Consider the following 13,900-nt stretch of genomic DNA (forward strand, 5'->3'; position numbering starts at 1 on the left):
TGCAGGTGAAGCCCTATAATGTTTATGTCACAGTTGCCTACCCACCAGACACAGACACCCCCGGGTTTGCAGAAGAAAACAAAACCAAGGTAAGTATGCCTCGCTGTGCCCTGTTTCGAGTTTTGAACATAGGAAACCCCTTTTCCCATTTTCTGTCTTTCCACCCTTCGGCCTGGGGGCATTTTCATCAGTCAGAAAATTGAGTTCCTTTCAATTTATGTGCTTGCAAGAGGCCTCCGAACTTTCTGGAACTTTCATTTGGAATCTTGGAGGATGTAGCCCTATTTTCAAAGGCCATTTTTGCTAAGAATCTTCAAGCTTTATTTAATTAATAAGGTGTTTGTTTTCTGATTAACAGTACAGCTGGTATTTTAACTAACAAGATAATACTCTTTAAAAATAATAATTTCTCCCCTGGCCTTAAACACATTTAGACACCTGAAATGGTTGCCGATACATTGTCTCCACGCAGGGGTCTAATGGGCGCCTAAGACTTAACATTTCCAAAACAAAACTTGCAATTCCCTCTCCTTCCCCCCTTATTATTTTCCATCTCATTACCAGGCGCCCACCATTCCCCCAGCTGCTCAGGCTGGAAACCGCGAGGCCAGCCTTGATTCCTGCTCTCACACCACACATCCAGCTGACATGCACATCCTCTGGGCTCTGTTCTCAGAATTTATCCCAAATCGGACCTTTTTTTTAAACTGCAAATATCACTACCATCCCAGCAGTGAGAACCGCTCATATTTTTGCCTGAACTGCTCTCATGGTCTTCAGCCTGGTCTGCCTGCTCCTTTTCTTACCCCGCTGGAGTCTGTTCTTCATAAAGTAGCTAGTGATCCTTTTAAAGCCCAAGTCAGGTCTTGTCAATCCCCTGGTCAAACCCCCCTCTTGTGTAAAAAAAAAAAGCCAAAAAACAAAACTGAAAAAAAAACCCCAAAAGATCAAAACCTCCTGTACAGCACAGTCCTGTAGAATGTTCTAGAATGGTGGAAATGGTCTTGCACGCTCCTGTATGGTAGTCACATTGTGGCTGTTGAACACTTGCAGTGCAGCTAGTGGGACCAAGGCACTGAATTTCTAATTTTATCTCATTTTAAGTAGTTTAAAGTTAGAATTAAATAGCACACGTTGGTGTTGGCTGTGTATCAGAGAGTGCAGCTCCCCTGGCTCCCAGCGTGCCTGAAATACGATCCAGAAGCCTCGAGCCTTTTGGGTCCCGCACTGTCCGGACCTCGGCCGCCTGCCCTCAGCATTTTCTCCTCTCCTCGGCCTTAGCCACACCGGAGCCCCGTCTGTTCCTTGAGCTTGCCTGGCCTGTTCGCACCTGCGGGCTTTGCTCTTGCCAGCCTCTCTCTGGATATCCAAACGGATCTTCCCCCTGTGCTTCTTTCCATCTCTGTACAGCCTTCACCTTGGAGAGGACTTCCCTGACCCTCTGTTATCTCAAGTATCCTTCCCGTGAGATGCGAATCCTCTTCCCTGTCTCATTTTTCTCTATAGTGTTCATCGCCTCTGGACGTTAACATTAATACAGTGACTGTCAGTCATCCTGAGCTGAATGCCAGCTCTGCACTTTGTTCAGGTGAACCTGCCTTGACACGGTGGTAGGCACTCTCTGAGCAAACAAAGTGGGGGAGGAAGGAATCAATCAGAACTTATCCCCTTGAACTTGGTATTGATGTGTTTTCTTCTCTTTTATAGTGATGCTTTAGTAAGTGTGAATCCGCACAGCATAAAAATTGGCACTTATGCTCCATGGGCTGTATATTTGCAAAAAGATGTTTATGATTTAGAAGCTTTTTCTCCTATTCATTTCTCCTTGGCGCTGCCTCTTAAAAATTACTACTATTTCAAAGAAGTAAATTTAAGCCAAATGCCCTGTTCTAGAATAAGGGGAATCTGCTAAGCAGATTTGCAACATTTGGTAAGTGGTCTTTTAGGCAGAAGCCAAAGCTGACAAAGGACGGTGATTTCCCCATGAAGATTTGATTTTGTTGTTAAATTGGGGCTTTTTGTTTTTCCTCCACTAAAATGTCGGGCTGACTTCTTTGGGTAAATAAAATTCTACCTTGATCTGCGGGTCCCGTAGGGGGCGCCATAGTGCCTTTAAATCTCCTGAGTATCTGGCCACACATGGTTATGTTAGCCTGGGGGTCTGGAAGAATCAAATGTTGGCACCTTCAAAAGGGCTTTTCTGTTAATTTAGGTTCATCAAGAAACACTTGACTTTTATGAGCACTATGCTATTCTATTTTAAGAAAATATGTTCTGGTTTTTATTTTATTTTATTTTTTTAAGCCTACATGGTAAATAAAATTTGTTTCATGCCATTTAAGGCTTAAGTTTTGAAACTTCTAACTGAAACTCCCTTCTAAAGAATTTTTGAGCACATGTGTTGCATGTCGCTCCAAAGAAGATTTTTTAAAAATGAAAATAAAGACAGGGCAGGGTATTTTTTTTCATTTTTTAAACTTAAGCTCTGATGGTCCTCATTGGAACCGAGACACACATCCCACAGAGAGTAGCTGGGCCCTCCTTGTCTTGCTTCAGCTACTGGGCTGAATTTTATACAGTAACCAGTAATCAGTAAACTGATTTGAAATCTAGATAGAGCTAATTCTAAAAACAGGAATCAGTTCAAAGGTAGAAAACTGGAATTATGTATAAATTGGGGGAGGAGGGCTGTGAAATTATTTTTTAATTCGGTGGGCAGTAATGGTATTGATATGTCTATTTTTTTCACCTTTAGCCTCTGGAGACTCGTCTTATTTCAGAGACCACATCTGTTTGCAAACCAGAACAAGTGGCCAAACAAATTGTTAAAGATGCCATAGTAAGTAAAATCCTTGTTTCCTTTTATTAATAGTTAACAGTACTGTATTTACAAAAAGATATTTTTCTCAGGGCTTATTTCAAAATATAAATTATTGGGGTTATTTGGTCAGTTAAATTCATCGTATCTAATATTAGATTGTACTTTTCTTCCCTTATTGATTCCATGTTGATCAGTAGGTTCTGGAAACTAGTAATATATCTTCATCTTAGGAACAGATTGATCAGTCTGAGAACTTTGGTTCCTTGAAAGGAAAATGAGACTTAACCTGTGACGTGTAAACGGTATGTACTACCGTACTACTGTATACGGCATGTTGTCCTCTTCTTTCCTGAGGTATTTTCAGTTATAGATTATTTTAGGTGTCTTACCGCCAGACGTGTTGATTAAGGATTTTTCTTTCGCCTTCCTGCTTCCCAGTATCCTTTTGCCAAATGTTTACTAATAAGAAAGTGCCACAAGCCCACTGGGCCATCATCCTGTCCACTCAGCTAATGCACTTCCAGGCTACTGAGTTTATTCAGAGTCAAAAATGGTATTTTTAGAAACCAGGTGCTATTCTGTAGGACAGCTGTATGTGCCACAAGCTTTTTGGCAACATTCCCGTTAACCCACATGCAGAAAAGTGTACATGTACAGGGGATGTCTGTAAACCTTAGGACCCATTGAATTTAGGAAATTTGGGGACGATTGGAACGAGAAGCGTCGGGAGGCTGGGCCTTGGCCTGGAAGGAACGTCTGTGCCGTTGCATGTTCAGGCCGAACTGAGCAGAACACAGGAAGCATCGAAGGCTATTAAAATATCTGCAGACGTGGGGAGAACTTTGCCCTGATTGTGTTCAAAGGCATAGAAAGAGGGCACCAGCGGGTTGGGCGGACTTTGTTTTTCCTGCTTATCTCAAGTCAAAGCAAACACACTCCATGTTTTTAATGATCTGAAGCAGCTCTTCGTATTTTGGCAGGATTCATTTAATCTGGCGGTTCTCACGCTTTTTCATCTCTTGACTCTAAAGTTGTCGACAACCCCAGAGAACTTTTGTTTCCATGGGTTATACTTATCAATATTTGCCGTATCACAAATTGAAACTGCGTCATTTTAAAAATATGTATTCATTTAAAATAACAATGATAAATCCATTATATTTTAATGAACATTTTTTATAACAAAAATTATTTTTCAAAACAAAATTTAGTGAGAAGGGTGGCGTTGTTTTACATTTCGCTGGTTCTTTAATGTCTGTGTTAATAGAGGACAACTGGATCCTCATAGCTTCTGCATTTGATCTGCTGTAACATGTTATTTTGAATGAAGGATATAAAGTAGATCTGGCCTTACAGAGACATATAGTTGGAAAAGGAAGGAATACGTTATAGGCTTCTCAGATAATTGTGCACATTCTTATTTATTTATTTTTTTGGGGGGACATAAAACCTCAACTGGATGAATAGTAGTTTCTTAAAGGTTAGTTGCAATGTGAAATTGAAACTCTGTCAATGAACTTCTTGTTCTCTGTTACATGAAAATCCATTGGTCTGCCTTGCACTTTGAATGTTTTGTACCCATTCATGGTTTTGTAACATTATGCATTAGTCATTTGGAAAATATGGATTCCCTGAGTTATCAAAAAAATGACATTCATTACTATCACTGCTGATCTTATAAAAGTCTTTCTGTATTGGGAAGCTGACAGTCTCAAAATGGCAGATATACATTTTCCCAATTCTTAATTTTTCCCTGAAATCTCAGATTTGAACATTGATCACAAAAGCTGCCAGTTTTCCTTGACGTGACAGTCCTTTCATTCATTTTCTGCGAAGTATCTTCCAGATTCCCGTGTCTGAGTAACCACAGATTGTCAGTCCATGGTTCTTGCATGTAAAAATAGTGTTCTGCAGAAAAAGCAGGACCTTTCCTGACTTACACGGTTGGAGGAGGGCTCTTCTTCAAGGCATCTGTCCCCTTCCATGTGGATTTTTCACACAGAACATTAAGACATGTCCTCAAGGGTTGAGATTTAACTAAACGATTAATTTTACTGCTTTATCAAGGGCATTTTTAAGCAAAACTGACATTTAAAAATTTTTTGGAGATTTAAACAATTTCTGTTTTCTTTGTGTATTTATTTATCACTGCAAGTGTGTGTGGCAGTGGAGAGGCACCACCAGTGTGGTCTGTGCTAATGAGACAGCAGTTTTGCCCATCAGTGCAAGTGTCACTGGGTGAAAAAGGCATTTAACGTCTTAGTATCATCATGACAATCATTTTGTCCTCGTGGAAGGGTCTCAGGACACTCAGGGTCCATGGACCCACGTTTTGAGAAGTGCCTGTCCAGCCATCCCAGCCCATCTGCTGAGGCCACGTTCGTCTCTGAGCTGGGACATGTGCTTTGTTACCCTCTCCTCCTACCTGAAGTGAACAGACACACGTCATTGTTTCCAATGTGATTGAGTTGATTCCTTCCCATGTTGCTACTATTGCCTCTGTCTTTTCTTTTCCTTCTATTTTAGCAAGGAAATTTCAACAGTTCCATCGGCTCAGATGGGTACATGCTTTCATCCCTGACCTGTGGAATGGCTCCAGTAACTTCCATCACTGAAGGGCTCCAGCAGGTGAGCTGAGCTGTGTGCTTAGGCCTCCGGACAGATGGACACACAGACAGACAACAGGCACCTCTCAGTGAACCTCAATGAGAAAAGGCTAAAGGAAGACATAGCAACTTTACATGAGGATGTGAAGAATTTTTATTGAAGTATCAACTTTTTTCTTCCTTTACCTGGGAGAAGTAAAAAGGAAGTAGGTTAAAGCTGTAACTTGAGGAATTTAGTCTGGGAAGAAGACTTTCATGCTGGGTACTGTGGATATAGAGAGAAAACACTGTCTCTGCTATTGGGGTGTTAATCTGGGTTCTCCTCTGAGAATCACTCATCTTCTGTGTTTGAAAAATGGAAATCTCTGTCACTAGGGGGATGGGGTGGACTTGCCTAAAAGTCCTAGGATATTAGACTGGAACACTTTCCTGTGAGTCAGGCCACAGAAGCTTAGGGAGATAAGTCAGGGATTCAACGTAATCCCTGCCCTCACGGAAATTATAGTTTGTCCAGAACACACACAAAAGTTAACTGCTCCTTGATGAGCCGGGTGCCGTGTTTGCTACTGGAGCATCAGAGGTAAGGCAACCTCTCTGACCTCAGGGGGCTTGCAGTCTAGAGGGAGAGACTGATAAGAATGGTGAGGCTAGTACAGTGCAGTGTAATGAGAGTTATAACAGAGGGATTGCTCTAGAAAGACCAAGCCGAGGATGATGGAGGGTAGGAGGAGGGCAGGGAGGGGTGGGAAGGCCACTGAGCAGGGACTGCCCCCACTAGTGGGCAGTTGATGACACAGCGCTACACGATGTGCAGTCGACCACGTCCAGGCGGAAAGTCCCCGGGACTTAGGTGTTGATTTTCCTCCCTCTTCTCTTCTCACTCTGATTCTCTCTTAAGAGTAGACGCTAGGGACTTCCCTGGCGTGGTTCCCTAGTGGTTAAGACTCTGCTCTTCCGCTGCAGGGGGTGCGGGTTCGATCCCTGGTCGGGGAACTAAGATCCTGCATGCCGTGTGGCCAAAAAAAGAAAAAAAATTACGAGACACTACATTTCTTTTAGATGTTTTCCCTGGGCTGTGACTTTACGTCTGAAGTTCAACACGTCCACGGGAAGACTTTACAGTATTTTCCCCAGCGTCCTGCCCCCTGCCTTCCGTCACCAGCTCTGTGTTCCCTGTCCCCGTGATCAGTGTTCGCGTTCACTTCCGAGACCAACCAGAAGCGGGCGTGTCATCGCCCACCCAGCTTCTCCTGCCCCTCACGTCGGGGGGGCCGCTCTGTCCCCCCGCCCTCTCGTCCTGGGTCGGCCCACTTTCCTGGCTCTGTCGCTGCTCCTGCAGCTCAGACCAGGACACTCCGTGCTTGAGGCTCTGTGCGCCAGAGGTTGTGAACTGGGGAGCCACGTGCCTGTGAAACGTTCTGTTTGGTCCACCTGCTATGAGCCTGCGTGTGGAAATAGAATAGTTTCAAAATTAGATTTACGTTCAAAGTCGAGATTTCGGACTTCTCTTGGAGACCCAGCAGCCCAGGGTCTGCATTCTCACCTGGCGTCACCGGCTGGCACGGGTGCACAGGACACAGACTCCCAGCCCCTGTGGCACGGCCCTCTGACCTCCGGCCCTGTCACCCCCTCTTCCTTCTCCTCCTGCCCTTCCTCTTCTTTCTGCTGCTTTGTCTTCGTCCCTCCATCCCCACTTTCCTTTGACCAACTTCCAACCTTCCTTCAAGGTCTCATCTTAAACGTTGCTTTTTCCAGAAATCTCCATGACTGGGTTAAATGCCTTGGACTCACCCCTATTTTAGCCTCTTATTATGCTGTAGTATAATTGCTTTTTTGTGTGTTGTTTTTTTCATTCCCTTAAGTTTAAAAAAAAATAATTGACTTTGTTTTTTAGAGCAGTTTTAGGGTTATAGAAAATGTGAGCGGAAATTAGTGAGTTCCTGCAGACCCTCTCTTCCCCTCCCCCCCTCCATTATTAACATCTTGCGTTAGTGTGGCGCACTGTTGCAATTGATGAGCCAGTATTGATACATTATTACCAGCTGAAGCCCATAGTTTGCACTAGGGTTTATTCATGGCATTATCCATCCATCCTGTGGGTTTTGACAAATGTAGAGTGACACGTATCCACCATTATAGTGTCATACAGACTATTCACTGCCCTGACATTCCCCTGTGTCCACCTATTCATCCCCCACTCCCTCCTTCTGAACCCCTGGCAACCATTGATCTTTTTACTGTCTCCAGAGTTTGCCTTTTCCAGCTTCCCTTTGGTTTTTACATTTTTCAAAATTATCCTTGCGCACACTTCAGAGAATCAGATCGTTTTTAAGACTCATTATGAGAAACAGCAAACCCTCACCCCATATCCCGCGTTTCACCTTTCTCAGAAGCAGTCAGGCTGTCCTCTTAGCTGGACCTTCTGACCTTCACCTCCTTATCTCTAGGCAGATACTTAACGCGGCTGCTTCCACTTGATTTCTCAGTTCGGGATCAGGTGTTAGCTCTGCTCTGAAGGATGAGGATGGAGCGCTCCTTTCTTCACCCTGTTCACCTGCTCACACCCGCCTCTCCTCTATCCCCACCCTCCCTTTTTAGTGATATTGCGATCTTGGTTAGATCTGTATTGAGATAACCATCCTTAGGGCTATTTAAATGCTATTCACAGCTGAGCTCTGTAATGCACGTAACTAATTTTCCTTTCTTATACAACCTTTTGTTTTCCCCGAAACTATTGTTGGCCTTTTTTATGTATTATTTCTGTGTATTATTCATAATGACTGTCTTCATCTCCTCTCAGAAATATCAGATACTCTATCAGTTTCACCACCGGAAGGAATGCCTCCTGGTGCCTTCCGACCTGCCTGTTAGGACTGGCTGCCCCCAGTCAGGTGCTTAGCTGACCCTGGCCTCCCCTTCACGGTCATCCTGGGGGACCCCTCTGCCTCTCTTGGGTATTGGCTCCCCTGCCTTCTGCATCACAGGACATTGCCTTTCTTTGTTGACACCGCTCTCTTTGGCTGTTTACCTCTTCTGGTAGCTTCCTAAAAAAAGGGTGCTTGGGAGGCAAATTTTTTGAGGCTTTGTGTATCTGAAAATATTTCTCTTTGTAGTTTTACGCCTTTTAAAATTTCCACTTACAGGTGTTGTAGTGAGAGTTCTTTAGTGGAAAGAGTGAAAATTAATGGATATGGTTAACTGCTGTCTTAACCCTGAAGTAGTAATTGCCTTTTTTCAGTTGGTTGTCTGCCCTGGTGTGGAGTGAGCTGGTGGAGGCCGGCACCGGTCTTTCTCACCACAGTGCTCTCAGCGCCTAGAGTAGGGTCTGCCTTTTATGATCAGAACATAAGCTTTAAACCAAAAAGCCTTGATTGTAGTTTGGATATTTGAGCTGCTGCGCTGGATCTACCCTAGCTCAGAGAACCCCAAGACGACTAAGAATCCCTATTTTGTTCTTTGTATAATTTGCATATATCAAGTGGACAAATGTTTTGTCGTTACCTGTCTGGCAGGCCCTGTGCTGTCCAGTGGCTCAGAGCAGACACCTTCTGTTCTCCGTGTTCTGCTGGCACTTACGAAGTTTTCATTATACGTACTTATCCTTGGAGAAGATTGGAAGATGCGACTTAGAAACTATTTATCAGAGACATGTCCTAAAATCCCTTGAAATGGATGCTTGTGTCGTCCTGTTGCACGAGCTCAAAGGTCTCTTTGTCTTGCAGGTAGTCACCATGGGCCTCTTCCGTACGATTGCTTTGTTTTACCTTGGAAGCTTCGACAGTATAGTTCGTCGCTGCATGATGCAGAGAGCGAAATCTGAAATTGCAGACAAAACTGCCTAATTCTTATCCCTTGGAAAAAGACTTTCTAAATAATTTGACCAGCTTGCTGCTAAACAGGACGCAGTTTTTGGCCTGCAGACATTCATGTCTTGCTTTCGAATCTGTGAGATTGGACCAGTGCTCTTCAGAAACCTGGCTGCAAGCAGGGGGATAGACGTTCAACTCCAGAGAATATTATTAATACTATGCAAATTCGGAGCAGGAGACCACTTGATTCTCCGAGGCGGAGAAGTGATGGTAAGGGAATTCATAGCGTGTGAGCAGGGTAAAGGATAGGATTCCAGAGTGATCACTGAAATTTTTTTTCTATTTATTCTTTTTTTCCCCAGTAGAGATCAAGTCCAGAAATGTACTTTCCAAGCACTTTTTTAACCTGTCATGAGAGGCAGTTTGTGGGTTTCTGGGGCCTTTTTTTTTTCTTTTTTCTTTTTTTCTTTTTAACTTGGTGTATTTTATTCCAGATGCATTTTATACATTGCCACTGTGTCTGAGTGCATAGTAACGTCCCTCATTTACTCTGTTGCTGGTGGACTCTTGTGGCTTCTTTCTCTTTGATCCCATAAAACTACAAGGGGGATGGGAGAGGGCAATGCAGTGGAACAAAGGAGATAAATATTTTCCAGTCGGAAAAAATAATGCTTTCTTGTCTTCTTTAGACTCAAATGCTTAGGGCACTGTGCATTTTTTGTTCACCGGGAAAGGCAGGCTCCTAAAATGTTTTCTGAAGCGAAGTCAAATCTTAGAAGCTTAAAAGTTTACAATATCTTCAGTAGCCATGATGACCTGAAGCTCACCCATTCCATTGTAGCGTCTTATTCTTCCCATGTCTTCCTTTCCAATTTTGCTTATACTGCTATAATATTTTTGTGAAAAAAAAGAGAAGACCAGTTTTTTTTGACTTGACTTTTTAAATTAATGAATGAATTTATTAAAGCAAATGAAAAAATTAGAAAGCATGACCTTCATCTCCTCGTAGCATATATGTAGCTTTTAAGAAAGGCTGATGATAGCATGTTTCAGTTTTATTCATTAAGAAAAAAAATGTAGGACGACAAGGCCGATGTTGAAGATACCGTTTTTGAAATAAAATGACCACCCTGTTCTTTCTGTGACTCTCCCACTGACCCTGAGGACATCCTCTTTGTACCACATGTTAAGAAAGCCCAGCCATCACTCTCACTGTAGAGACCTGGAAATCCTGTTGGTCCCCTGAGTGTTGTTTCGAGATGCCAGGCTCCGTTGTCCATTGGTTGGATTTCCACAGCAAGTGCCTCTGATGAGTTTTAGCCACCGCTACCTGCTTCGCTCTGTCATTGTATGTGTTCCTCTGACTTGAGGGCAGACATCTCCATTGTAACGCTGTGTCCCCTCCCCTTTGCATACACAGTAAGTTTATACATTACCACCTTCCAGTTCCTTTTGGTGAGAAAAGACCACAGCTGTTGAAGAAGAAACTTTTTTTTATTGTTTAAAAAAAACCACAAAAGACTGTTTTGGTAACAATACAAAACAATACAATTCTACAAAAGATTAAAGACCTAAAAATTATAGCAAATCTTTTTTGCTTTTGAGTTTTTGAACTCTTGACTTTAAAATGACTTAATTTTTACAAAGTAAGATGTCTAATGGCTTTAATCCATGGTGTCTTTTTAAAAGACATGAGAATGGCACATTTTCAAACACTGACAAAGACAGAAGAAACTATTATTTAATATATAAGTTGCTTGGGATGACTTCATTGCAGTTTATGGGGGTGGTTTGAACCCATAATGGTTTCATGAATCTTTCAGCCTTAGAGAGCCATCGTCTGCAAAGTTGAGTCATATCGGGCAGCCTCTAAAAGGGAGTAAAGGCTGTGTTTTCCTAATTCACGAATACAAATTAATAGCTGGGTGCTTCTCAATTTTATTCTTTTCTCATAAATGTTTCTTGAATGTTGGCACCTTCTACTGAAGGTCTGTATTAAAATCTAGTCCCAGGTGATGCCTCATTTAATAAAATTAACTATTTTGCAATAGTTATTTCAATATACCTTTCTCAAGGTATCCTCAGAGAGAGCACTGTGACTCCAGGTCATCTACTGCCTGAACAAATTTACAAGCCCCTGTTCCACGGCGGGGAGATATCCCCAACCCAAATGAAGCTCAGGCATGAGAGCAGATTTGTGGAGGTTATAGTATCAGGGAATGGGCTTCTTTGTCAGAGATGGCAAAGGTCTACATTCTTGTACCCAAAAAGCTTTGAAAACTGAGGTGTTCCTTTTTTTCTTCCTAAATTTGGTGCCATAATTCATTTGATAGCAAAACCTGACTTGAACTGACTTGAGATTATTATAGTTTTTACTTATGCCACTCCATGGGCTGTTTATTAATTTTGTCTGAAGAAATACCAATGGGTTTGACTTACAGGGATTGCCCCAGACTCTGTGGAGATGTTTTGTAATATCCAGTGTATGCCCCATATTACCTTTTTAAATGCAAAAAAAAAAGATGAATTCTGAAACACATCTGGCCTGAAGGGGTTTGGATGAGGGATTGTAGACACTTCAGCAGCATCACATAACGATCTGGCTTCATCCAAAACATGAAAATATTACAAGGCAAATTCTATTTTTTATCTTTTTTGGTTCAATTCTTGTACAACCTTTTTTTATACTGACTTGCTTTTTTGCTCAGGGGAAGAAGAGAAAGCCTGAGTCAGATTGTTAGGGAAACTACTGGCTTTTTTTTTTTTTAAGGATTGCATTGATTCAACACTTTCTATTGTACCCAGAAGTGGGTATGTCTTACTTGTGGCAGAAGAAGTTCAATCATAATTCTTTTGAAATGTGGGTTCTCTGTATGTGAGACATAGGTTATTATGTGAGTTTCAGTTCCAAGTGTCTGCCTTTGCTGGGTTGGGGTGTACTGTTTTATTATAATGTATTTGTGAGTATATTTATTTTAAAATGCTTAACATTATTCAGCCTTAGAAATTCCAAAATATGTTCAAGGACCCTCTATCATTGAAAAAGGTATAAAAACAATTCTCATTTATTTTTACAAAAACAAAGTCAAGAGAGTTGTTCTTTATATTTTAAAATTTAATTTTCACACCTGAAAGGAGAAGAAATTAAAAATGCTGTTAGTGATGGCCCCTTTATACGAACACATATATGTTTAATTATGTCTCTATTTGGATCTGTTAAACCATATATTGTTGATTCTTAGAAGTAAAAATTTGAGAGACCATTTCTAATATTTAGATGACAAGAGCATTTTGATCATAGTTGCTTAGATGCAAAGAATTGTATGTCTTTGTCTTTCTAGAAGAAGTCAATACCATAATAATTTTTTTTCTTACTGAATTGTATCATCAACAGATTTCATTTTATTATATCATATTCCAATTTAAACGTGTCTTAACTCACTTGAGGATACTTAAAAGGTTCATACTTTTGACATAAAATGTTTTGAATCTTTCTCATTTCCTTATCTTCTTAGTGACTCAGCTTTGAAAAAATACCTACTAACCATAACCTTCCGTATTCTGGACTAAATCTTGTTTAGTTCAGACCAGTGATGGCAGATTTGGTATTTTGAAGAGGAGGTAATAGCTATTATATTTTACACTTGCTTGATGTGACAACTCTAAAGACATTTTTCAACTGATAAGAGTGCATATGGCTATTTTGATATATATTAGAACCTGTGTTTGCTACTTTAGAAGCTTTTGTGGCAGAATTGTAACCTGATTTTCATATCTTGTATTTCTGAATCACAACAAGAAATAAATGGGGAACACGCTTTACAGATTCAAAAACTTCTTTTTTAGAAATGTCCATTTCTTTAAAGAGATGTTTAAACAAAACAGAAACCTCTTTCATAATGTTATCCTAACCTTGCATCTTAAACCCTTGACAAGGCTTGATTTATATCATTTTTTAGGAAGTAATATTTTCACAGTAAGTATTTCGTATTCTGGGCCCTTGTTTCAAATATGTTCAGTGTTTGACTCCAATGTGGGATATATGAGTGAAAGGGTAAGAAATGTGGAATTTAAGAAAATTTCTTAAGTAGTTATGTTTCATACACAAATAAATTGATTTCCCATACTTTAAACCTTCATATTCCAGCAATGAAATATCTCCTAGACTCTTGAAGGGCATAGAAGAGAGATATGGGAAAGAACACGCCTTAATATTTCTCCGTCCTTAAACAGAAAAATTTTGGTCATATTGAGAAGAGATGCCTTGAATGTCTTGATTGGCAAACTTAACCTTTCTTTAAATTTGAGCAACTTATATATGTAAATGGCATAGGATATCACTTCTATAATTTTTTATGTTTGGACGTTTAAAAAGAAAAACATTTCCTGACTTCTGTTCCACTCCTGATTTTGTACACCCCATTTTTCCTCCTTCAACATGTATTTATTGAGTGCCTGTGACGAGCTCGGTATCCAGGCGCCAGGGATATGACTTTGCATAAACAATCTGTCCCTCCCTCGTGGCGATTACATTTCTTGTTTATTTCCCTCCCCCCTTCTTCATCCCTCTGAAGGCTCTTACAAGTCTTAGGAGAGGAAGGGGAACCACTCCCCATTCCTTTCTTGAGGCCTCTGAATTTTATGCCACAATTATTTGAATGCCA

General features: G+C 41.2%; 1 protein-coding gene across 3 annotated transcripts in view; it reads left to right on the forward strand.

Moving 5' to 3' along the window:
• The window catches only part of KDSR (3-ketodihydrosphingosine reductase), a 39,009-nt gene extending 25,935 nt beyond the window's left edge, over positions 1-13,074 (forward strand). For 2 of the 3 annotated variants that reach the window (XM_082416933.1, XM_082416930.1), the window contains 4 exons: positions 6-89; positions 2,756-2,839; positions 5,348-5,449; positions 9,150-13,074. In XM_082416933.1, the coding sequence (XP_082273059.1) occupies positions 6-89; positions 2,756-2,839; positions 5,348-5,449; positions 9,150-9,269 (390 nt within the window). In that variant the 3' untranslated portion in view covers positions 9,270-13,074. The remainder of the gene's footprint in view (positions 1-5; positions 90-2,755; positions 2,840-5,347; positions 5,450-9,149) is intronic. The other variant, XM_082416931.1, reaches the window with a different exon arrangement.
• The last annotated feature ends 826 nt before the right edge of the window (positions 13,075-13,900 follow it).

The sequence above is a fragment of the Balaenoptera physalus genome, assembly GCF_965194825.1.
Source record: "Balaenoptera physalus genome assembly, chromosome: 12".
Lineage (NCBI taxonomy): Eukaryota > Metazoa > Chordata > Mammalia > Artiodactyla > Balaenopteridae > Balaenoptera > Balaenoptera physalus.